Source organism: Notamacropus eugenii, chromosome 2, assembly GCF_028372415.1.
Source record: "Notamacropus eugenii isolate mMacEug1 chromosome 2, mMacEug1.pri_v2, whole genome shotgun sequence".
NCBI classification, from domain to species: domain Eukaryota; kingdom Metazoa; phylum Chordata; class Mammalia; order Diprotodontia; family Macropodidae; genus Notamacropus; species Notamacropus eugenii.
The window spans coordinates 218275073-218301199 of NC_092873.1; the positions used below are offsets into that span (position 1 = coordinate 218275073).

Genomic DNA, 26127 nt, shown 5'->3' on the forward strand with positions numbered 1-26127 from the left:
CTTCAGGAGTATAACTCATCCCAGGGCAAGTCACTTACCCTCTCAGTGTCCCAAGCAACTCTATGAGATCATAGATAGTAGCAAACTTTTGAATCTACTTTGGTTAAACAGTTTTCCCACCCGGGGTTCCCTACACTGATGAAAACACAGGTCAAGACAAAATTATTATTGTGGTTGTTATTAATTCCTAACCAACTTTGGACAAGGTAGGGATCAGAACCTGATAAAAGCTTAATTAATACATATCATTTATAAAAAGTTTTTTTTTTTTTTTACTACAGACTCCAATAAGGAGATGACACTGCCAAAGAAATACAAAGTATGTCAAAGAGAAACTAAGATAGTAAAAAAGCTCATCTACAGGAGAAAAAAGTTACAAAACCCTCTGAATTTTTGTAGAGAATTTGTAAATATCAGTCCTAGTTAATTTTAAGTATCTAATAAATATTGAACCAATCAATCACAAAAGAAACAAAGATTTTTATGATGGTATGTTTCTCCATTTATAATTTATTGTTTCCTTTGATGGACAGTTTGACAATTGCATTTGTTTCTATATTTCACAGGATTCTAGTACACTTTATTTAAAAACAAGTCTGAACCTTATGATTGTAATAAAAAAAGTAAAAGGAATTGTTAATATCATACAGCAATAAAGGACTCAAGTGAGTGATGGAGAATCCATTTAGGGGCAGGCAGATTTCATACATAGATCTTAAGTGAATTTGTTCAAGGAACTGTAGTAAAGGATTCTGTTACTCTAGTAACTGTAGCAAGGAACTCTTTTGAAATATATCTATTTAAAGAAGCACTAGCATTTGTTATTTGTATATAGAAAGATGTGATAAATCAAAGACGGAATTAAAAAAAAAACCACAACACAGTTAAAAGAGTGAAATTTACCTCAGAAGTCAATAGACATGAGCCCAAGTGCCTGTCAAGAGAGTAAAATCCTGGATCGCCTAAATAGCAAGAAATTGGATACTCATCTTACTGTCAATGTCCTAACATATACTAAGATGAAACAGTACAAATATGAAATAACATAAACATGAAACAAAATCAATCTATAAATGTACTTTGAAGAGACAATTTTCAATTCCTGACTCTGCCATATGACTGTGTAAGTGGTCAAGTCATTAGGCAGGGGTCTGTGGACCACTTGTAAGAGATGGTATAAAAGCAGGATCCATGTTTAAGGCAATGGTTAGAGTAGATGACTATTTTTCACTTCAAGTCACTTCTGTGACTCACATCCCTGAGCATCAATTGCCACATTACAATACTGTATTACATATGAGCCAGTATAACGATACGAATATTGCTCATCTTCCAGGGATGCTAGGAGAATGGCCTGGCAGAATGTTTGTCCCAGGGCATTCTGCTTAAGATGTTATCTACACATGAAAGAGTGCAGCCTTTTCATTTTATAGATGTGGCAGCTGAGGCCCAGGGAGATTTGACTTACATAAGATCCCACAGACAGTAAATGTCAAGAGCAGAATTTGAACTCAGAATGTGTTCTTCCCATTGCTGATGGCAAGATGCACTTAGTAATAGAAGTGATATAGTTTAGCAAGTAGCACCAGTGGTCCTGCTTTTATAACCATGTGGTAGATTCTCTCACAGTACTTTCCAGTGACCTGTATCATTTGGTGGACTTCAATGTGCCACTGTGGTTCAATAACTCTTCAACACTACAGAGAAAGGTGAGGATTACACTAACCTAGACATTCACCTAAAAATTACTGAGGGTAGGAAAACTGTCCAGACATATACGTTCTTAGTATCAGAAGATAATAAATGGTAGACAATATAATATTCCTACCAAATGGCCGAGTACAGAACAAAAATCAGAGTTATTAACTTCATCAATAATGCAAATCCCAGATGAATTGAAGCACTTGTTGGTTTAGTCTTCTGATACTGCCTCCCAAATAGAGTCACCATTAAAAGAGGTTTAGATGTACCATTCTTGTTTACTATGCGTCCATCACTTAAAACCTAACCAAAAACAAACAAAAAAAAATGAGTTGCCTCCATTAAAAATAGACAATACTTCAACATGATATTACAGTAAATATCTCCAAATTCTTGAAACAAAAGTTATTAACAAATGGGTTAAAATGGTTTGTGGATCACAGCCAGGAATATTAAAATTGTCAACTGTATATATATTAAGTTATAACATATAAGATACGGTATATATTAACTGTTAATATATATTGTTAACTGTTATAAATGGAAGAAAACATAAAATAAAAATAATACCAGGTATCTAATGATGAAACCACTGTAACAAATACATGTAACCAAAACAAATTGCTAAGAAAACTGGAAAACAGTATGGCAGAAATTAAGCATAGACCAACATTTTAAACCGTATTCCACAATAAATTCAAAATGGATATGTGACATTAATTTCAAAGGTTATCCTATAAAAAATTAAAACAGAAACAGAGTATTCACCTTACATAGATATGGGTAGGAGATGTATTCTTGAATCTCCAAGAGACAGAGGCAATTATTAAAGTTGAAATAGATCACTGTGATTATAAGAAACTGAAAAATTTCTGCAACAAATGTATCTAGGATACGAAGGGAAGTGGTGAAATAGAAACAATATTTTTATCAGATTTCTTAGATAAGGATTTGGTATCCAAGAAACAAAAATAGCTAACAGATTAGATAGACAGACAGATAGATAACAGACAGACAGACAGACAGATAGATGATAGATAGACAGACAGACAAACAGATAGATGATAGATAGATAGACAGACAGACAGACAGATAGATAGATAGACAGATCTGATGAGTGCTCAAAGGACATAAATAAATTTTCAAAAGAAGAATTTCAACTTAACAGTCATATGAAAGAATGTCCCAAATTACTAAAACTATTATTAATAAGAAAAATGCAAATCAAAAGAACCAGAGCATTTCAACTCACACTTAGCAAACTGGCAATGACAAAACATAAGAATAGCAAATGACAGCGGAAAAGACCACATCTAGGGTATACAGGGCAACAAGCAAATACTATTATTTTTGAAGGAAGCAAAGCTATCTATATAAACAATTTGATTTAAAAATGTATTAAGGGTGGGCAGAGCCAAGACGGTACAGTAGAAGGACGGTCCTGCTCTTACCTCTACCTCCAAAGTCCATAAAATACCTGTAAAAAATGACTCTAAACAAATTGTGGAATAGCAGAAGCCACAAAATGACAGAGTGAAAGAGATTTCCAGCCCAAGACAGGAAAGGTCTGTTGCATCAGGCTCAGAGCAGAGAACAGTCCAGCCTTGGCCTCGTGTAGTGGCATGGAAAGGACTGAAGTAGGCTGGGCAGAGAATCCCAGGCAGCAGCTGCAATTCTGAGATTTCTCACCCCACAAACACCAAAGACAGTTTCAAAGGTAAGTGAGAAAACTCTTTCACCTGGGTGAGAAGGGATCAGGGTGCAGTCCCTAGCCCAGGTACCAGGGCAGCTGAAGTCACTGTGGCACAGCAACCATTTTTGGAGCCTTGGCCTAAAACCCTGGGGGAATTGAGCCTCTAATCTGGATATTGGCCCTGAGTGGTGGTCCTGGGGCAAAGATGAGCACTGGTTTGGTGGAGCTGGAGGTGGTTGTGGAGAGAGAACCCTACTCATAGATCCTGGGCAGAAAAGCTTGTGGTTGCTCCCAGACCAGAGCACAGGCCAGGAGAGAAGTAAACTCCTCACCCTTGATTGTGCCACCTTGGAGGAACTAAGAACTTACAGGACCCTAAAGTATACCTTCCACTTGACAAAGGATTCAAAGGTCAAGTAACTGGATGGTGAAATCCCCCAAAAAAGGGAAAAATAAGATTATAGAAGGTTGCTTTCTTGGTGAAAAGGTATTTTCCTCTATCCTTTCGGTTGAGGAAGAACAAAACATACCATTACAGGAAGGTAAGTCAAGGTTTCTTCATCCAAAACCTCCAAAATAAATTTGCAATGGTATCAGGCCATGGAAGAGCTCAAAGAAGATTTTGAAAATCAAGTAAGAGAGATGGAGGAAAAATTGGGAAGAGAAATGAGAGCAATGCAAGAAAATCATGAAAAGCGAGTCAACAGCTTGCTAAAGGAGACCCAAAAAAATGCCGAAGAAAATAACACCTTTAAAAATAGACTAACTCAACATGATCAAGGTATAAAGATTGATACTATAAACAAATTGGTGGAGCAAGGAATAGTGTATTTATCAGATTTATGGAGAAAGGAAGAATTTTTGACTAAGCAAGATATAGAAAGCATTATGAAGTGCAAAATGGATAATTTTGATTACATTAAACTAAAAAGTTTTTGCACAACCAAACCTAAAGCAATCATGATTAGGAGAGAAGCAGAAAACTGGGAAAGAATTTTTGCAACTAGTGTCTGTGATAAAGGCATAATTTCTAAAATATATAGAGAACTGAGTCAAATGTACAAGAATACAAGTCATTCCCCAGTTGATAAATGGTCAAAGGATATGAACAGGCAGTTTTCAGAGGAAGAAATTAAATATATTTATAGTCATATGAAAAAATGCTCCAAATCACTATTGATTAGAGAGATGAAAATCAAAACAACTCTGAGGTACCACATCACACCTATCAGATTGGCTAACAAGACAAAATAGGAAGATGATAAATGTTGAAGATGTGGGAAGAGTTGGAACACTAATTCATTGTTGGTGGAGCTGTGAACTGATCCAACCATTGTGGAGAGCAATTTGAAACTATACCCAAAGGGCTACAAAAATGTGCACACTCTTTGTCCCAGCAATACCACTTCTACGACTGTATCCCCAAGAGATCATAAAAATGGGAAAGGGTCCCACATGTACAAAAATATTCATAGCAGCACTCTTCATGGTGGCCAAAAACTGGAAATCAAGGGGATGTCCATCAATTGGGGAATGACTGAATAAATTATGGTATATGAATGAAATGGAATACTATTGCACTATAAGAAATGATGAACAGGAAGACTTCAGGGAGGCCTGGAAAGACTTATATGATCTAATGCTGAGTGAAAGGAGCAGAACCAGGGGAACTTTGTGCACAGCAACTACCACAGTGTGTGAGGAATTTTTCTGGTAGACTTAGAACTTCATTGCAATGCAAGGACTTTAAAAATTCCCAATAGTCTTTTAAGGCAAAATACCTTCCACATCCAGAGAAAGAACTATGGAATACAATCACAGAATGTAGCAGATCATTTTCTTTTGTATTACATTTTGGTTTGTTATATGATTTCTCCCATCATTTTAATTTTTCCACACAACTTAACTATGGTGAAAATGTATTTAATATGTATGTGTGTGTAGAACCTATATAAAATTGTATACCATCTTGGGGAGGGAAGGGAAAGTAGGGGGAAGGAGGGGGAAGGAGGGAGAAAAAAATCTAAGTTCTATGGTACTGACTGTAGAACACTGAAAATAAATACAATAAAAATAAACAAATAAATAAATAGACTAACCCAAATGGCAAAAGAGGTCCAAAAAGCCAATGAGGAGAAAAATGCTTTAAAAAGCAGAATTAGCCAAATGGAAAAGGATGTTCAAAAGCTCACTGAAGAAAATAGTTCTTTAAAAATTAGAATGGAACAGATGGAGGCTAATGACTTTATGACAAACCAAGAAATTACAAAACAAAATTACAAAATGCATGCAGTAATTTATTGATGAAAATTTGGAATAATTAACTTATAGCTTTTTGTATAAGAAGTATTGTGATTAAAAATACTGAACTTACAGAAATTGTCTAAATTTGGTTACTATTGTAGTCCACATGACCACTTGTGCCACAATTCCCTGAAGGTGCTGACCCCTGGCTTTCAAAGAATGAATCCCCCACTCAACCTCATAACTATAAGAAACAATATTCATCAGATATTCCCGGAAAGTTTATACCTTGATGGTTCACCTCACTTTTAGACTGCCTATAGTCTCTCACCACATTACAAATATCCATCGTTTTATTTCTGGAATGTATTTTCAACACTATTCAATAGCTGATACGAGATGGTAGAATACACAGAAGAACCCACTATCACTCTTCAATAACACATATTTTAAGAAAAACAGGAAATGTTGCCCTTTTTGTAATAGCATGTGTCAAAGAATAAAAATGAATAAAAATTTCATTATAGATTGTAACTCTATTTCAGCATGTTTTACATGAAAAAGGCCATTAATAGAAAGCCTTGATAACAATGTTTGTTTTCATGAAGTAGATAATTTTAAATATAATTTTTGTTGCATCACACCAAAATTTAAAATATTGTCTTAAAAATATTGTTATGTTGGCATGACAAATAAAGTAGACAATGGAAAGTTGATATTTTCTTTACATTTCATAGTACCATGTTTTATGACACCTCAGATATAATAGTGCTATCTTTCTCAAATTTAAAATAATCACTTTATATTAAATATGCAAAATACAGCTAAATTGTAATTTAAGAAAGTGAAACCAAGTGGAACTTACATTTAATTGTTGATACAATTTTATAACAATATTTTCATATTGAATTTGTACCATATTTTGTTTGTTTGCACTGTTGTTAAATACACATAAACACAAAAGGTACAAAATTAAAATATTCAGCTTCTAATATAATGCAGTGTAATAGAAGGCATCTTATACAATGAGGGAGAGTGTGAGCACACTTTGGTGGCAACTACCTATCTGTACCTTCTTTAAATAAGAGACTTTCACAATTTATTACATTGCAATCATAACATTAGTGAAGAAAGTAGCCTATTTTGTGAATTTGAATAAGGCACTCAGGATTTTGAAACTGCCAATATGAGGTATATTATAAATTCTAAGATGCAAATACACATCAAAAGTATGTAACTGCTCAGAATATCAAGCTGTTGTTAGCTATTTTTCAGTTATATCTGGCTCTTCATGGCCCCACTTTGGGGGCTTCTTGGCAAAGATGCTGGAGTGGTTTGTCATTTCCTTCTCTAGCTCATTTTACTGATGAAGAAACTGAGGCAAACAGGATTAAATGATTTTCCCAAGGACTATGCCTGGCAAAGGGCAATGAGAGTTTAAGTGACTTGCCCATGATCACACAGCCAGCATATATCAGGCAGGTGCTGGCCGACAGCAAGGTGCCTTTCAACAGCAGCTTACGCTGAGCTGAAGTCTGCTTTCTGGTGCATTATACCCATTATAACCACTTTATACTCATTATTCTAGTCTCTCCTCTGAAGAAAAGAAGTAAAAGTTACTTTTCCAAATCTAAATTTCCTATTTCCAGAGTTGCAAAGACAGTGATTGAGATGCCAAGTCTAGAGTCTCCTCACTGGAGAGAACACTGACCTTAGGGTGAGGATATACTGATTAGTTTTGCTGATTTTTTTTCTTTTCTCTTTCTTTTTTGTTCTTTATAAACTATCATTTGTTATATGGGATGGTTCTCCGGGAAGGAGAGGGGAGAGATACCAAAAAAAATTCTTTTGATACAAAAAATGAAAAATAGCCACAAAATTTAATTAAAACAAAGAAATAGAAGACTAATTTGACCACTTGTCAAATAATCACAGAATACTGGATGATTTACTGCTTTGTTCCCACATATAAATAAGCACTAATTTATGGCTTACCATTTTTACTTAGACCTGTTTTCTGTATCATAGTACTTCTAGTGTTCTTCAAATGCCAACTTACCCCTTACTAGCGCTAAGATATTTGTGACATTTCTGGGCATGGCGATATTCTTTCATTTAGATTTTACTGCACAAACCATTCCTTCATTTCACAAAGAAATTATCTGGAAATGCACAGAAGAGGCTCCTACCTCAAATTCCCAGGCCACCTGAAGCCCACTCAGCAACATCTCCGGAAAAACGTACTGAGAGTCAAACGTGCCGCTGAGAGAGAACATGTCAAATGAGGTAGAAGCATTCTCAGTGGGAAGCCCACACGTTTCTAACATAGTTGTTAAGCACTTCAACAGTGTACAAACCTGGATGGAACGGCAGCAGATCAAAAAATTAGTATAGACCATGTTCAAGCGCATAGAACTATCTTTATTCTTTTGTGAAGTAATCAAGCTTCCCTATTTGATTCAGCCGTTCTTCTGTCCCCAAATATGTCTGGAGCTCTTACAATTCACGTGATAAGACTTTTATGAAAAACGGGACAGCACATGGGTCCATTCAGGGAATATCTGAAATACATACTCATACATCTTTTCTAAGAAATGGAACAAGACCCTAAGTCCTCCCTATCAAAACCTGAAATTACCTGTGAGTGTGCTTACGACTATCATTATGAATTCAATACAATTCAACTTAAGCAAGCAGCATAATGTTTTAAAATAATGACTGAAGTAATTTATTTAATCTAAACATTTGTTGCTTATTTCAGAAAATGTCCACCTGAAGTTAGGAAGGGATCCTAGATGAGGAAACAGAAACCCAGAGAGGGTAAGTGACTGGCACAACATCACACAGCCATTCATTAAGAAAGCATGGAATAAAATCCAGATCTTCTAACTTTCCAGACAATGTATTTTCCATAAGACTACAATGCCCTTCATTAGGGTTCGGTGCCTAGAAGCAGCTGGGTGGTGCAATGAAGAGTGCTGGCTTTGGCCTCTGGAAGACCTGAGTTCAAATCCTGCCTCAGACCATTAGGTATATCACATTAGGTAAGTCCCTTAATCTCTTTCAGACTCAATTTCCTATTCTGTAAAATGAGGATGAGAATAATAGCAGCCACCTCAGGGTTGTGGTAAGAAGCAAATGAGATAAAATATAAATGCTTTGCAAAATTTAAGGCACTATATAAATACTAAAGGTTTTTCACTTTTTAAAAAAATATGTGCAAACTTTAAAGACTAATATTTAATACATAATTTAATAGATCATTTCTTATAAATCTCACTGTTCTAACAATCTTTTCATCTAACTTCCTTCTCCCCAAAACAATTACCTGTATATAATATTCCTCTTCAGCAACGTGAAGTCCATCAAAAGCCCCCAAAACATAAACTTCATTTGCTTTCTTCTCCGACATTTTGTAGCTCAAGTAACAACACAGTGTTTTCTGACAAACACTGTAGTTTCCTGTATCATTAATGAGTTCTTGGAAGGTGAACTTATCAAAAAGGATTGAGGATTTGAACTCCTCTTCCTTTGCTGAGAAAGGCTCTATGCTTTTAGCATAAGAGCTCCAATTCACTGGTGGTAAGAGTTTGGGATGTGAGTCCAATTGTGAAACGAGCAGTGTCCCATTCTCTGAATGCATATCAATATAATACACCTTGGAAGAATCTGGTGCATAGATACCACTCCCTGAAAATACCAAATAAGAAAGTTCTTTTCAGTTAGAAAAGTACAAAAAAATTATATAGCTTTCTAAATTACTATCACTCACAAAATATTTAAAATATTGAACAAATATCAGCATTGCCAGTGATTTCAGAGTTGGGATCAAGAGAAAGGGAAGTCGAGAAGCAGAAAAGTATTGGAAAAACTTTATCTGAACCTTTTTTTTGTCAATATTAAATGACAAATTAAGTATCCAAGTATAGAAAACCAAAGAAGAAAACTATAAAGAAATTAAAATCAAGATTGAGAATAGCCTAATTCAAGTGTGCTGATTCAAAAATTTTAAAGTCTGCATGTCACTTAGAAAAATTGAATTCTGAGAGCTTTACTACAAAAAATAATTTTTTTAGAAATTGTAAATTACCTGTCATTTGATTGACATCATTATGGATGTTCGATACCAGCAAATTAACTCTCATTCCTACAGCCCAAGCTGCATGGAATGCAGCAGGATATAAATATGGTAAATTGTTCATCCAAGCTACTGGTAACACAATTGTGTCTACTTTCAATGTTTCCACCAGAATTACTGCAGGGTCATGAAAAAGTATGTCAAAGCCCGTTAAAATGCCAAACTTTCCAAATGTTGTATTAAAAGTCACCAGCTCACTCTCCAATGGGGAATCAAACTGGACTTCCTTCGTTAGCATATATTTCTGTAATAAACACACATATACACACAAAGACATTTTATAAGAAAGCTGATGTGGATGCAGTAATGTGTCTAAATACATGCGGGCTTAGTGAAAGCTTATAGTAGTTGGATAGTATTGATTTTGCCTCAAACAGAAAGAAAACTTTTGGGGAAAATAGAGATAATGCATTATAGTGCCATATAATTCATCCATAAAAGACAATTCTTATGCATCCTATGGAAGAAAAACGTGAAGATGTTGTTTAAACTCCCTTAACCAAAGTTGATTTTAATAATTATCAAAAATGCTTAATTATAATTTTCTGTGGACAAGTATACTTTGACTGATCTCTCTAATCTGGTAGAATAAACTCTTCCCATTCTACTTCATGTAAAAAAACATGTAAAAAAAAATCTATGATTCCCTCAGCATAAATTTCTCCTGTTGTGAGTACTACCTCTACTAAAACAAAAATCAGTATCTTTAAATGGCTTACTAGATTAATCCTAGGCATGTCCTGAGGCATGTAGAGGTTAAGTGACATACTCAGGCTTCCACAGGTAACAGGTGTTAGAGGCAGGATTTGAATCCAGGGCTTGCTAACTCAGTCCAATATACTATCCACTGCATTGTACTACCATTCTCACTGTTTGGGACCAGCAAAATACAACAATATTTCAATTTACGGTAGCAACTTCTGTTTCTCATACATTCCAATTCATTTTAATGGTGACTTTTTGTTCAATAAGAGATATTGATGACATCTGTAGCTTTGTAGGGCCCTTCTGGACCAGGATATCATTTCCACTTCCTTTACTACTACTTGAAAGAATGAAGTTAAGCAATGTAGGTAAGTAACTTTGATAAAATTACTTCTAAAGTTCTATTGCTATTGACATAACCATTATTCTTATTGATAATACTAATCATCAATATTTTTTCTTTGCCTCCTATTTTATTATTGAAATTACTATTTGACATTCAGTTGCTGAACTACTTAAAAACTAATTCGTACCTTATAGTAACGAGCCACCAATTTCCCCTCTGAATCATACACCACATTAGTGTTGTACTGGTAATAGCCATTAAAGGGACACTTGGACACTGTGGGATCACATGTCTTTCTATCTGCCATGTTTGCTACCACATAGATGGAGTTATTCCTGGCCATGCAGCTGAGTCTTTCTTGCACTGGTGTGCTGCCAAATCTAGTATATGTTCAATGGGAGAAAAAAAAATGAATCCACTGAATTCAACAGCTAAAGAATTAAAAATGATACTACATCTTTGAGCAACTAAGTCATTTTGACTATTAAAAATACTCAAATTCACTACAAAGGACCTATAAAGGAAAATGCTATCTCCATCCAGAGAAAGAACTACTGTAGAAGTATATATAATATAGTTTTATACACATATACATATATATGTACACACATACACACAGGTATTTGTGTCTAATGGTAGCCATCTCTAAGGCAAGGAAGGGAAGAGGAAAAAAAGTAAGTTCTATATAATAACTTTATTATATATTTAAAAGGATAAAGTAAGTTGCACATAATAAATTTGCAGTTTGTTATGCAGTCCTTTCTTTCTATTCTACTGTTACTTTTGTTATATTATTTCTACTTTGTTAAATTTATATTTCAGAATTTTAAAACTATATTTGTGAACAGAAAAAAGTGATACTACAATAAGTTGTCTTACCCATAAACAGACAATTTAATAAGAAAGGCAGAGGGACAAAAAAGAAAGAAGATAAAAGAAAAGTTCAATGAGCAATATTCTCAAAAGAGGGCCAGTAAAGTAAATGACTCCAAAAGGGTATATACACTAAGAGAAAATCCAGGCAATGAGGTGTCCAAAGACTGGTAAAGCTGTTCGAGAGATGAAGCAGGTCCCAGGAAGCAATATTTGGCAAAGCGAATAAGGGCTAGCCTTGGACTCAAATAAACATGGGTTCAAGTCCTGCCTCTGACATAAACCAGCTATGGGACCACGGGTCTCTCAATGCTCCAAGCAATTCTTTATAACTCTAAATTGTGGCTAAATTGACAAAACACATTGGGAAAGGAAGTCTTGATAAATAGTATTTCCCCAAACTTGTAAAATTATAGGTCTAGACAGACAACCACCGCAACTCTCAAAAAAACAAAAAAGGAAGAAAGGAGTTAAGGAAAGGAGAAGGAGAGAGAGAGGGAGTGGGGAGAGAGAGAGAGAGAGAGAGAGAGAGAGAGAGAGAGAGAGGAGAGAGAGAGAGAGAGAGAGAGAGAGAGAGAGAGAGAGAGAGAGAGAGAGAGAGAGAGAGAGAGAGAGAGAGAGAGAGAGAAGAGAGAGAGAGAGAGAGAAAAGCAAATTGAAAGGAAAAAGGATAAGTCCCAAAGGAAAGTACAGTGAATTTGAAGTCCCACATTCTAGTTCTGGCTCTGCTATTTACAAGGTATGATCTTTTCCTCAACTATTAAGTAAGATGACAGCACATACTACCTAACCCAAGAGGCAAGGAGTTGTTATTATGAAAGTACTTTACAAAGTATAAAGCATTGTATAAACGTGTGATATTAATACCATGTGAGATAATATGTCATAGTAAAAGAATAATTAGAACTAATGTAATAAAATGAAAGAATAGAGGCACGTAAGAAAAGGAATTCTTGTTTCTCAAATAGACTGATTTTCCATAATAAACTAGGATTTTTGGGTAATTTAATAAGTTGATAATGCTGTTCTTAGAGTTGCCAAATTTCTCTAGACCCAACTAATAAAAAAAAAAAAGAGAGAGACAACATAATGCAACAGGAGCATTGGCTTTAGAATCAGAAGACGTAGGTTTGAGTCCCAGCTCAGCCAATTCAGTTATGCTGTCATGAGCAAGACTTCTGTGTGACCCACTTGAACCCCTCATCATCTGAAGAAGGATGAAATCCTGTACTAGCCAATGAAGAGGATGATTTGAGCTTTTCTGGACTAATATATCAATAATCCTTTGCGATACTCTCTGAGTAAACCCAAAATCCTTCTGCTGTATCAATATCAACAATCGCAAAATCAGATTAAGCTTGTACATCCCGAGTCAGGGGTACTACCTCACTTTATTGAAAAATGTAACCTTGTCTAACGAAAGGACAGACATCCTGAAGTCAGGGGCACTTCCTTGCTTCATGGCTTCATAATCTGTACAGCCTAACCCCAAGGCACCCTCAGTGCCAACTACAACTCTACAAGCATGCTTGATGGCGTGAAAGAAATAAACATAACCTAATTCTGTCTTTCTTAGACGGAACTCTGAAGGTTGACACCTTTAACCTTATCTGTAAAATGGGGATAATAATACTCACACTACCTATTTTTATAGCAGAGATAGCCATGCCATAATGGCTAGATGGGTCAGAATGACCTGGATTCAAGTATGTCTAATATTTATTGGTTATGTGATGAGGAAAAGTAACTCAAATTCTTTCCTGGGCAATTCTGTATGCATATAAATTTCAAGATAGTTGCCATTCTGTATTCATAGAGAGAATTTCCTTAAATGGAATTCCCCGTATCAGTGAAATTACAAGACAGGACCAAAAAAACCCAACTAATTCACAAGAATTGTTGTTGAGGCGGGGCGGGGGGGAAGTGTTTTGAAAATGTTAAAGCTTTTAGAAATGCAAGCATTATTATAGGTAAGTAAATTGGGGTCTTGAGAGGTTAAATGATTGGTCTAATAAAATATTTAAAAATCAGTCAACAGACTTCACAGGGTTTAAGACAGCAAACTGGCAAAAACGAAGTCAGCTCCTGCTTCTTTTAATACAATGGAAATGGGATATTGCAGCAGGTAAAGAGCATGAAACAGATATAAAATAAATGAAAACACGTTAATTTGGTGCCACCTGCTGGCAAATAACTGCAAATCATCTTTTATACCAAATTATATTTGCAGAGCAAACAATTTTTTTTTTTTAAATTCTCACATTTATAAGACACAAGTTTTCAAAGTGCTTTCCTTACAACTGGCAGGCTGGTAATGCAAGTATTATCTCCATTTTATAAATAAAGAAACTGAGACTCAGAGGTGTAGTATACTGTAAAATCATGGGAGTTAGCTGGAGTCAGAGGTCCTCAGCTCAAATTCTGGTTCTTTGCTAACTTCCTGAGTAACATTTCCCCTTTGGGGGAGGCGGAGGCCTCCACTTCCCCATTTACAAAATGAGAGGATTAGACCAAGATCACTTCCATTTCTAAATCTTCCATATCTAAATTAATGATCTTAGGGCTTTACTAGATCTAGTAAGTGACATTACTAGAATTTCATTCCAGCTCTCCCAACCTGAAGTCTAGCGCTATATCTGAAATAAATATGAACAGCATTCTACCCATAATAAGCAAGGAGATAACCATATTTAGAAAACTGTTTAAAACATACATAGGCAATGGATAGTTTTTGATTTTTGTTTGTTTGTTTTTTTTGTTTGTTTGTTTTTTTTGGAAGGAGAAAGAGGAAAAGGAGAAGAAGGAAAAATAGCAACATCTCCCAAGTTGTGCTCGAATTTTCAGGTTGGGTGTGGAACACCGATGGTAAGAGGGCATGGTGTGGATGAGGATCCTGAAAAGAAGACTGAGGAGGGGAGGTCAGACAGGAAGAAAAACCAAGAGAGAGCAGTGTCCTAAAACCTAGAGAGAAGAGAGTGTCAAGGAGAGTGATCAAGAGTCAAAGGCTACAGAGAGGTCACGGGGACTGAGAAAAAGCCATTGGCTTTGACAGCTAGGAGATAATTTGTAACTTTGGAGAGAGCAGGTTCAGTGGAATGATGAGATCTGAAGCTGGATTGTAAGAAAAGAGTTTAGCCACACAGGGTAAAAGAGATAAAGGATTATAATTAATGGGGATAGAGGGGTCAAGTGAGGATTTGTTTTGAGAATGGGGGAAACATGTAGGCAGTATGGAAGGAACTAGTAGACAGGGAGACACTTTAGTTAAATGAGAGAGTGTGGATAATGGAGGGTAGATGGGATAGAATGGGATCACTTGAGTAGGTAAAGGGGTTTGTTTGCCTTGGTAAGAGACGTGATAGTGGCAAAAGACACATAGGAGATGGGAAAGACAGGCAAAGAGGGAGCTCATGGTGAATGGTCCAGCAGATGGCACAGTGGATAAGAGTGGTGAGACTAATTTCAAATATAGCCTCAGACACATACTAGCTATGTGACCTTAAGCAAGTCATTATTTGCCTCAGTTTCCCCATCTGTAAAATGGGGATAATAATAGCATCTGCCCTCTAGTGTTGTTGTGAGGGCCAAATGAAATATCTGTGAAGTGCTTAGCACAGTATCTGGCACACCCTGAGGTACCATATAACTATCAGCTATCATCATCATCATCATCATCATTATTCTTATTATATTACTGAGCCATTTTTGGTGATCTGTGAAAGACTACAGAAAATGGAAAAGACTGGGGAAGGGAAAATGTCCCATTTTTTTAAAATGGAAGAAACAGTCTGTCTATAAACTGTAAACAGTAACTTTAATTCCTGGGGAAATTCTAGATGGACCCTTAAAGGAATGGTTGGTGAGTTTCTTAAAAAAAAAAAAAAAAAAAGGAAGTAGTAAGGCCTGAAGTAGAAACAATAAGGTTTTGCAACTGACTGGATATGTGACATGAAAGCAGGTGAAGAGCCAAGTAAAATGCTGAGGTTGTGGAACCTGGGACACAGGAAGGAGGGTGGTACCCTCCGCAGAAATAAAGAAATTCAGAAGAAGGATTAGTTTTTAAAGGAAAAATAACAAATTCTATTTTGGACGTGTTAAGTTTGGGATGTCTAGAGGACATCCAATTCGAAATATCCAAGAAGTATTTGGAGATAAATACCTAAAGCTCAGGTAGAGATGTTAAGGACTATTAAGGGGTCCCCTGAATTTGTTTTTTTGAGTTGCCATATTTTTCAGAAACAGTGGAACCAGAGGATGCAGGAGCCCCTGAATGTGTCACGGACAAAGCCCACCAAGCTGATATAAATTTGTTGTTTGCATCCCAAACTGCACTCCCTGAGTGTCCTTGAGAGTCAAGGCAGGTACCAGGCAGTCTGGTTTAGGCTAAGAAGCTGCTTGTGCAGCTGAGCTCAGGTAAATAAGCACACCATCCTATTTTCATAGTTTAGCAATTCCCAAGAAAAAAGAATGCAGCTTTTGCCATCACCTTGGTCCTCTTTTCTTCTGGTGGGGTTTTGCCCTTTTTCCACCTTTGCTGATTCCTTCCCCCTCCCACCTCATGCATGTCTCTTTAGGTGGAGATACCTGGTATCTCCTCCTTCCTTTGTTCTGATTCCATAAAAATACAAACTTCTGTATGATTGAACTCTTTGGGTCCACATGCATGTTCATTTCTCTTGTAATAAACCAGGCTTTCATGTAAGTTTCTTGAAGATGTGATTGCCTGTTGACAAAGACTAAGGATGGATATACAGATCAGGGAGTTATTTGCACAGAGATGATAATTTATTCCTTAAATGTTGTGGAAGTCACCAAATGAGAGACTATAAAGGGCAAAGAGAAGACTTAGGTCAGAACTTAAGGTACACCCATAGTTAGGAAGCATGATATGGATGAAGATATCTAATAAAGGAGACTAAGGAGGGAACACTGAGACAGGTAGAAGAGCCTAGAGAAAACAGTGTAGAGAAGAGACATTATCAAGGAAGTGAGGGCTGTCAACAATGTAAAATGACACAGAGCAATCAAGTTAAGGAGAAGATTAAGAAATGAAGGACAGAGGGCAGACAATATATTTTAATACCTGTAGCGGTCTATGCAAGGGATCCAGTTCACCTGTGGGTGTGGAATATTCTCTAGAAAGGGATAAATCCTTAGTCTATCAGAAATTAATCCAGAAATGCCATATTCTGGAGTCACAATGATATGTGCACCCTGTTGAAAATAAACTTAATTAATAAGTTTATATTAATAATTAATTAATAATCCCAAATAAGCTTCATGACAGTAATAATGTTGGCTAAATAACACCCACCCTTGTGCCACATCAGCTCCTTTATCAGCTTTCTTTAAGCAGTCTCCTAGTCTATCTCTTTAAAATTGAGCACAAATGGAATGCCTGTCCCAATTAATTTCTTGTTGCCTTTTTTATTTTTAACTCAGATTCTATGGCTTATAAATTTTTAAGAGTTAGAAGAGATCATGTTATCCAATCCCTGAATTTTATGAGAAAACTCAATTCCAATAGGAAAGCACAGCAGTAATGTACTATAGCTTTGGTTTTTGTTTTTAATTATTGGATTTAGATGACATAAGACCTGAGTCTCAAAATCTAATTCTGTTAAATTGTCACTTGTTTGACCTTAGCCCTTTCACCTTTTACCTCTGTGGTTTTGATTTCCTTATTCATAAAATTAGGGGAATGAACTAGATAATCTCTGAGGTCTTTTTGACCTCTAAGTTGTATTATCCATGGCTCTTAGTAATGACTGAATTTCTACACTTTTTTTAAAAATTCAACTATTAAGGAAATTAATCTTACTGTTATTTGAGGTGGGGGACATTGACAAATAAAACTTTTCTCTACATATCCCTGAAACCTATATAATATTCATTAAATCAGGACTGTAATTATAAAATTTGATTATAAACATTTATTTTTTTTAATTTAAGTATTAGTTCCCGCTTACACTCAAAGCAGCACAGAAATTCAGAGTTGGAAGTAACCTGAGCATCCATGCAGTCCAATACATGCCTGAATGAAAATACCAGACACATATTCATCCAGCTTCTACTTGAAAACCTCAAGTTAAAGGGATCTCACTTCCTATGTGGCCTATGTCACTTTGGGTAATTCTAATAGTTGGGAAATTTTGCATTACATAAAACATGAATTTGCCTCTTTGCAAATTCTCTTATTTCTATTCTATTTATTCCTGTTCTACTGCATCAATCAAAACAAACCTAACCTTTCTTCCAAATGGCATTCTCTCATATACTTGCAGAAACCTATCAAGTTCCCCCTAAGTTCTTGGCCATCCTCCAGGCTAAACATCCCTAATTCCTTCAGCTAATGAGCATTTGACATGAACTCTAGCCCCTTCATTATGCCACTTTCTTTCCTCTGCATGCTCTCTGGATTATCAAAGTCCTTCCAAACATGCGGTATTCAGAATACGGTACTTCAGCACAGAATAAAGCAGAACTATGCTCTCCCAACATCAGGACACTATGCATCTCTTGATGCAGCCTAAAATTATGTTAGCTTTTCTGATTGACATTATGCTCACAGACACTAAAACTGATAAACCTTTATCAGAAGAGGTATACTGTACTCTAGCCAATGACAACCACAAGTGAATTTCCCACTTCTGTTTCTGGTCATCTTCCTTCAGCGAAGGTTCCAAAGTTCAGATCTCCCTGTACTACAACAGAGTAACAGGAGAAGTACCTGCTTTGCTGCTGATATGATTGCTTGCTCCAAAATGTCCATGTTTTTGTTCATCAAAGTTAAGGCTTCTTCTCGGTTGAGAGGCCTTACACTTTCAGAAGGCATTATCACTGCGTGCTCATATACAGCTGCCTTAAAGGTATCCAGACAAGTGGCTTTGAAGGCACAAAGAGCAATAATTGCCAGATAACCCTGCCACTGAGAAGGAAGCATGATGTAGTCCAAGGATTTCTGAAAAACAAACTCATGTAGTATATATATGTATAAAATGAGGGAAAACTTTTATTATAGCATGTTAATAACTAAAGAATATTGGACAAGTTATAATTAAGCAATAACTATGTGAGTCCATGACTTCTAAATATGGTTTGTAACTGCATATCTTAGTGATCTTCAATGCCCAGATTAAATCCATTCCAAGACCCAACTCTACCTCAAAACCCAAAGCCTTGGTAAACTCAGCTTATCCTATGCAGTGAAGATATTTTAGCACATCGTTCACTTACCTCCCAGTTCCACTGTTCCTAGTTCAGGTTGGGGAAGGATTTAATTATATACCTATATAAAAAAATACTAAGACAACACTCTGCCTTGCACACAGTGGGCACCTAAATTTTGTCAATTTATGATAGCAGTGGATTACTTTTCTAAGTTTTGCTATTGGGTCTTGTTCTATCATATGGTACCATTAGCTTCACACACGGCAATTCCTCCCCTCCTTATCTCTCCAGAGTTGAAAGTTACTTGGATTTCCAGGCCAAATCATTATTTTTTTTTAATTTTCAAAAAATTGTTGTTTATTTTTAAGTCTTTTCTTTAAATTTTGGGTTCTAAACTCTCTCCCTGCCTCCCTCTTCTCTCAAACCCATGTAGAAAACAAGCACAAGACATCAATTACAATGTGAAATTATGCAAAATATACTTCCATATTAGCAGTGTTGAAAAAAGCAAGAAAAATAAAGAAAGTAAAAAAAACGTCAGTTTGCACTCAGAGTTCATCAGTTCTCTCTCTGGAGGTTGACATAATTTTTCATCATAAGTCCTTTGGAATTGTCCTGAATCACTGTACTCATTAGTACCAGGGTACTACCAGGGGTGGGGAACCTGGGGCCTCCAAGGTCATGTGTGGCTTCTAGGTCCTTGGATGAGGCCTTTTGACTGAGTCCAAGTTTTACAAAGCAAATTCTTTTATTGCCACCCCTCATCATCATTTCTTATAGCACAATAGTATTCCTTATAGCACAATCATATACTTGTTCAGCCATTTCCCAATTAATGAGCATCCCTTCAATTTCCAATTCCTTGCTGTCACAAAAAGAGGTGTTATAAATATTTTTATACAAATAGGTCCTTTTTTTATCTTCTTGTGGTATAGACCTAGTAGTGGCATTGCTGGGTCAAAGAGTATACACGGTTTTAGAACCCTTTGAACATAGTACTAAATTGTTTTCCAGAATGACTAGACCAATTCACAACTCCACCAACAGTATATTAGTGCAACTATTTTTGCACATACCCTCTGGCATTCATCATTTTCTTTTTTGTTTAAATTAGCCAATCTGATAAGTGTGAGGTGGTACATCATAATTGTTTTAATTTGCATTTCTCTAATTAACAGTTATTTAGAGCATTCTTTTATATGACTATAGATAGTTTTTAATTTCCCCCCTGAAAACTGCCTATTCATATCCTTTGATTTTATTTATTAACTGGGGAATGGCTCTTATTTTTATAAATTTGACTCGGTTCCCTATATATTTGAGAAGTGAGGCTTTTACCAGAGAAACTTGTAAAAACATTTGCAATTATTTATTATCTATGGTACCTTTTAACAAAATGTAGTTTCCTTGGTTACTCCTTTTAATTAGATCTATTTTTGCTTTTGCTTTGTCTGAGACCATGATTACTACCCCTAGCTCTTTTATTTCAGCTAAAACATAACAGATTCTGTTCCAGCTCCTGATTTTAACTGTGTATGACTTTTTGTTTCAAGTGCATCTTTTATAAACATCTTTGTTTACAGGTTGGATTCTGGTTTCTAATCCATTCTTCTATACTCTTCTGTTTTATGGGTGAGTTCATCCCATTCACATTCACAGTTTATGATTACTAACTACCTATTTCCCTCCAAACTCTTTTCCTTTGTTTATCTTTCTCTCTTTCTTTTTAACCCTGTCCCTTCTCAAATGTCTGTTTTGCTTCCAATAACTGCCTCTCTTAATTTGCTCTCTCTTTTATCATTTTTTCTCTTTTTGTTTATCCCCTTTTCCCTGTTGGGTAAGATAGATTACTATAACCAACTGAGTGAGTGTGTGTGTACATACAGGTATATGTACACCTATACGTACATATATATATATGTATTTTTACCTCTTTGAACCAATTCCAATGATAGTAAGATTCAAGCATTGTCCACAATCCCTGCCCCCCATTTTTCCCTCCCACTGTAGAAACTCTTCCTTGCACAAGTCTTTTATGTGAGATAATTTTCCCCATTTTTTCTCTCCCTTCCCCATTCTCCCAGTGCCTAACTCTTTCTCATCCCTTCATTTTTTTTAGATTGTCCCATGCCCTCTGTGTAGATTTCAAAATGTCCTAATGATGATAAAGTTCTTAGGAATTACATGTATCATCTTTTCATATATGAATATAAACATTTTAGCCTTATTGAGTCCCTTTTGATTTCTCTTTCATGTTTATCTTTTTATTCTTCTCTTGAGTCTTATGTTAGAATGTCAAATTTTCTTTTCAGTTCTGGTCTTTTTATCATGAATGCCTGAAAGACCTCTGTTTCATTAAATATTCTTTTCATTTCCTCTAGAAGGATTACATTCAATTTTGCTGGGTATGTTATTCTTGGTTGTAATCCTATCTCCTTTGCCTTCTAAAATATCATATTCCAAGCCATCTGCTTTTTTTTAATATGGAAACTATTAAATCTTGTATGATCCTCACTGTGACTTCACAATATCTAAATTGTTTCTTTCTTGCTGTTTGCAGTATTTTCACCTGTCCTGGGAGTGCTGGAATTTGGCTATAATATTCATGTGAGTTTTCTTTTTAGGATTTTGATAAGGAGGTGATTGGTGGATTCTTTCCATTTCTATTTTACTCTCTGATTCAATGTCAGGGCAGTTTTCCTTGACAGTTTCTTGAAATTTAGTATCTAGGTACTTTTTACAATCATGGTTTTTAGGTAGTCCAATAATTCTTAAATTATCTTTCCCTGATCCATTTTCCAAGTCAGTTCTTTTTCCAATGAGATATTTCACATTTTGTTCAATTTCTTTTTCATTCTTTAAACTTTATTTTATTGGTTTTTGATGTCTCATGGAATCAATACCTTCCACTTGCCCAATTCTCACTTTTAAGGTTTTATTTACTTCAGTGAGCTTTTGTGCCTCTTTTTCCATTTGGCCAATTCTGCTTTTCAAGGAGTTCTCTTCTTAGTAAAGTTTTGTGTCTTTTACCATTTGGTTAATTCTGTTTTTTAAGGTGTTATGTTATTCAGTATTTTTTATACTTCTTTAAACTGTTAATTCTCTTTTCATAACTGCATTACTCTCATCTCTCTTCCCAATTTTTCCTCTACCACTTTTATCTCTTTAATGCTTTGGGGAATTCTTGTTGGACTTCTGTCCAATTTGCACTTTTCTTTGAGACTTTGCTTATGGCTGTTTTCATGTTGTTGTCTTCTGTGTTTGTGTCTTGTTCTTCCCTGTCACCATAGTTACTTTTTATGGTCAAGTTATGTTTTTGTACTTTGCTCAATTTTCCAATCTATTTCTTGACTTTAAACTTTATGTTAAGGTTAGGCTTTGGTTGGTTTTAAAAAATCATGGAAAGACTTGGACCTATAAAGGAATTTTCTATCCACCTCCAGAGAAAGAACTAATAATTATTAGTATGTACAGTATGGTTTTATACACACTCACACACACACACATACACACAGATCATGTGTATGTGTGTGTATGTGTATTCATGTTTAATTGTAGCCTTCTCTAGGGCTGGGTGGGGAGGGAGGGTGAAAAAAATTAAAAGTGCATAGCAGAAAACAAAAGAAAACTTAGAAGGAAGCACAAAAAAGGCAGGTAGCTTTGAAAACAGTGTGCAGTATTTATTACATAGCTTTTCCAAAAAAAAAAATTAAAAAGTAAATAGTCTGAAATGGAAATTTATGGTTTTAGATTGAACCCTCTATTTGTATTCTGCTCTCTTTGTGTACATGGAAATGTAGAGTTTTTTCTCATTTTGTATTTAAATTTAAAATTAATTTAGAAAAATTTAAAGCAGAGATAGGAAACCTGAGGCCTCTGGGCCACATGAGGCCCTCTATGTCCTCAGGTGAGGCCCTTTATTTAGTCAAAGAGCTACACTTGAGGACTTAGAGAGCCACATGTAGCCTCAAGGACACTGGTTCCCCATTACTGGCTTAAATTTGCTCACCTTGTGGTAGGGAGGCACTGTCCCACGCTTCAGGCTATTTTGTCTTCTGTTTTCAGAACTAGTTCTGGGGGTTCTGCAAAATGTTGATGCTTCTAAGGTTGTGTGATCCTGAAAGAAGTGTATCCACTGTTCTCCTGGTCTATGCTCTGGTCTTTACCCAGGAAGGGCCCCTGCTCCCCTATGGCCATAAGGGCTAGCACTCCTGTATGACCAAGGTCCCTTCTCTCCTGTATCTATAAGCACTAGTGCTCCTCTCTGCCCTGGAACTATGACTCAGAACTATATATGGGCAACAGAGTTACCAAACAGTACCCAGTTCTGCACCCAGTGCCAGCTCAGGTTCCCCTATATTCTCTTTCTGACCAGTTGTCGAATCCCCTTACCACCTCTGGACTGAGAACTCCCAAAGCTGCTGCTGCTGCTGTCATAGTGGCCTCCAAGGCTCACCCCTGGGGTCACTGCTGTGTGCTCTCCAGACCAGCTCCCAGTCCAGTGTCACAGACCTCCCCTGCTGACCTGCTAAGTTGTCTTGTTCTGGAAATGTGTCTTCACCTGACCTTTTGTTGGTTCTGCTGCTCCAGAATCTAATCTGAGACATTATTCTAATACCGTTTGGAAAGGAATACTGGGAAAGTCTGCCTATGTTGCTGCCTCTATTTCACCATCTGAGTTCTACCCCAAATTATTATGGACAGCAATCCATGTTCAAAACTGAATTCATTCCTCCTGAAAACTTCCCCATTTCTGTTAATAGAAACACAAGTTATCTAGTTTGTTCTGTCTTGATGTTCTACAAAATTTCTCTAGCTTTTATTTCCTCTTTTTTGCTCCTGGTGCATGCCATCCTAGTTCATGCCCTTATCCTTACCCTAATTTTTACTTTCATAGCAATCAATCCTGTATCTTTTTAGACTATAAAAACTCATTAGTAGAAATAGCCTACAAATTATGTTTCCCTCCTCTAGGTTTACCCTTTTCTCTTTAGCACTGATACTCAAATAATCTCTCTAGGCCAACTTGATCACATCACTATTGAAAAACCTTCAGGGACTTCCAACTAGCTACCAAATAAAATACCCCATCTCTAGGCCCAAAAGAAAAGCTAAAAGGAATGGATAAGACTAGAGTTAAGCTTGAACCACTGAATATTCTAGTAGCCTTATCTGCTAAACCTCTGAAGCCAGAACATAAAACCGAAAAAGATACTCGCAAAGAAAGGAAAAAAGCTACCCAAAGGGGAGTTAGATATTGGTAAGAATGGGACCAACTCTACAGAAAATGATGGAGAGGTCAAAACAGATAAACACATATGAATTGTTGCTAATTTTTTTGCTAGTTTTAGTGACTGTACAGTTTAGAATATTTTTATTAAGTTTCACAAATTATTCACGCTCAGAGAAGAGCTCTAATTTATTGACATTAATTCTTCTGGTACTCATTTTGCCTTGGGGGTGGAGCTTTTGATAAATGCAAATATTTAGCTTACAAAGGATAAGTCTATGATCAGTCCAGCACTCTGCACCACACATTGCCTTTGTCACTGTCACATCTTGTCTGTCTCTTCTACTTACGATCACATAATCCATTAGATGCCAGTGTTTGCTACGAGAGTGCATCCATGAAGTTTTATTGTATTTAGGTAAATGGAAGACAGTGTTGGTGATGAGAAGATCATATGATACACAAGTCTTCAGCAGTAAATGGCCATTGCTGTTGCTGTTTCCAACTCCTTTCCTCCCTAGGACTCCCTGTCAAGTCTGGTAGTCTGAGTCTACTCTAGCATTAAAGTCATCCAGTATCATAAGTGTGTCCTCTTTTGGCACATTGATGAAAAGGGTCTCTAGGACTTCATAAAATTTGTCTTTGACTTCATCAGGCTTTGTCATGGTGGGAGCATAGGCACTGATGATGGTGGCATTTTCCTATGAGTGGCAATCGTTTTGTCATGAGCCTGTCATTTACTCCTTTTGGCAGACATACCAGCTTGCAGATTAGATTAGTTCTGATTGCAAAACCTACGCCAGCTTCACAGCATTCCCCTTCACTGAGCCCACTGCAGAGAAATGTATATTCAGTTCCAACTTCAGTAAGCTGGCCTTCTTTTGCCAACCTTGTCTCACTCAGGGCTGCTATTTGGATGCGATACTTGTTGAGTGCTCTTGCAATAAGAATAATTCTTCTTTCAGGTCTACTGGATTTTGTGTTGTCTATTAGCATGCGCATGTTCCATGTGTCTATGGTGAGTGGAATCATCTTTGCAGATGTTTTCGTATATTTTTTTGTGTTTCGACCACATAGTGGAATTGCCCACCTGCCGTGGTAATCAGGCAAGGGTTGGGTAAGCAGGCAATGTTTAGGATACCTTTTCTAGCCCCCTTCCTCACACCAGGAGGTGAGCAGTGTGATCCTCAAAAGGTTGCTCAGACACCCAGGGGGCTGCCGAGTTCCTCTACTGCTTCCAGTGAGAAACGACCCTATGGCCTGGGCCCCCTGTGTGCAGGGTCGTGACTACAGCTCCCAGTGTATCCACACCTGCTGCTTCATCACTTGCCTGTTGTCACAGAACTTTGAGGCATAATAGTGAAATGATATGGGTGATGTCTTTTGATTCATGTGTAAATTGGATTTAAGTGAGGCAGAGTTGCATGAAGTTGTCAGACTCACTCTCTCCTCCTGAGTTATGATAGTCCAATGGCAGGACAGAGCTAAGACGACTGGCAATCACTCAGAATGCAGTGGATGACCTTGGCGTTTTTGGTGTCTAACCAAGCTCTAAGCACTCCACGTCGCCTGCTTCATCTGCCTTCATGGTCATTGGAATAAATTGTTCTCATCTGCCCATTCCACCAGATAAAGTCTTCACATGCTTGGGGTAGACACCTCACCACTGGGTTTGAGAACCCTTGGTTACCCTCAACCTGGTTTGGCCCATCTGCTGAAATGGTTTACTGGGGTGTGGCCACTGCACATGCTGTAGCTTCTTGGGAGTCACAGGTGAGAATTAGGCAGAACAGGTAAGGAGTGGGCAGCTCTCAGAGATTTGGTCTACAGCACTGCATTTGCTCATCTGAATCAGAATACCCACAAACATCAAGACTGGTTTGATGAAAATGATGCGGAAATTCAGAAACTGGTAAATGAAAAATGAGAACTCCACAGGATTCATCAGCAGGACAGATCATCTACCCCTAAGAAAGCAGAATTTAATGCCATCAAAAGCAAAGTACAAACAAAGCTTAGAGAGATGC

General features: G+C 36.6%; 1 protein-coding gene across 3 annotated transcripts in view; it reads right to left on the reverse strand.

Annotated features, from left to right (window-relative positions):
• Positions 1 to 490: 490 nt before the first annotated feature.
• LOC140526818 (pantetheinase-like) overlaps positions 491 to 26127 on the reverse strand; it is a 29627-nt gene continuing 3990 nt past the window's right edge. For 2 of the 3 annotated variants that reach the window (XM_072643359.1, XM_072643358.1), the window contains exons 2-8: positions 18431 to 18661; positions 16784 to 16914; positions 11015 to 11207; positions 9729 to 10020; positions 8967 to 9328; positions 7828 to 7995; positions 491 to 2004 (exon numbers count right to left, since the gene is read on the reverse strand). In XM_072643359.1, the coding sequence (XP_072499460.1) occupies positions 1825 to 2004; positions 7828 to 7995; positions 8967 to 9328; positions 9729 to 10020; positions 11015 to 11207; positions 16784 to 16914; positions 18431 to 18643 (1539 nt within the window). In that variant the 5' untranslated portion in view covers positions 18644 to 18661 and the 3' untranslated portion in view covers positions 491 to 1824. Of the gene's footprint in view, positions 2005 to 7827; positions 7996 to 8966; positions 9329 to 9728; positions 10021 to 11014; positions 11208 to 16783; positions 16915 to 18430; positions 18674 to 26127 lie in introns of all 3 variants that reach the window. The other variant, XM_072643360.1, reaches the window with a different exon arrangement.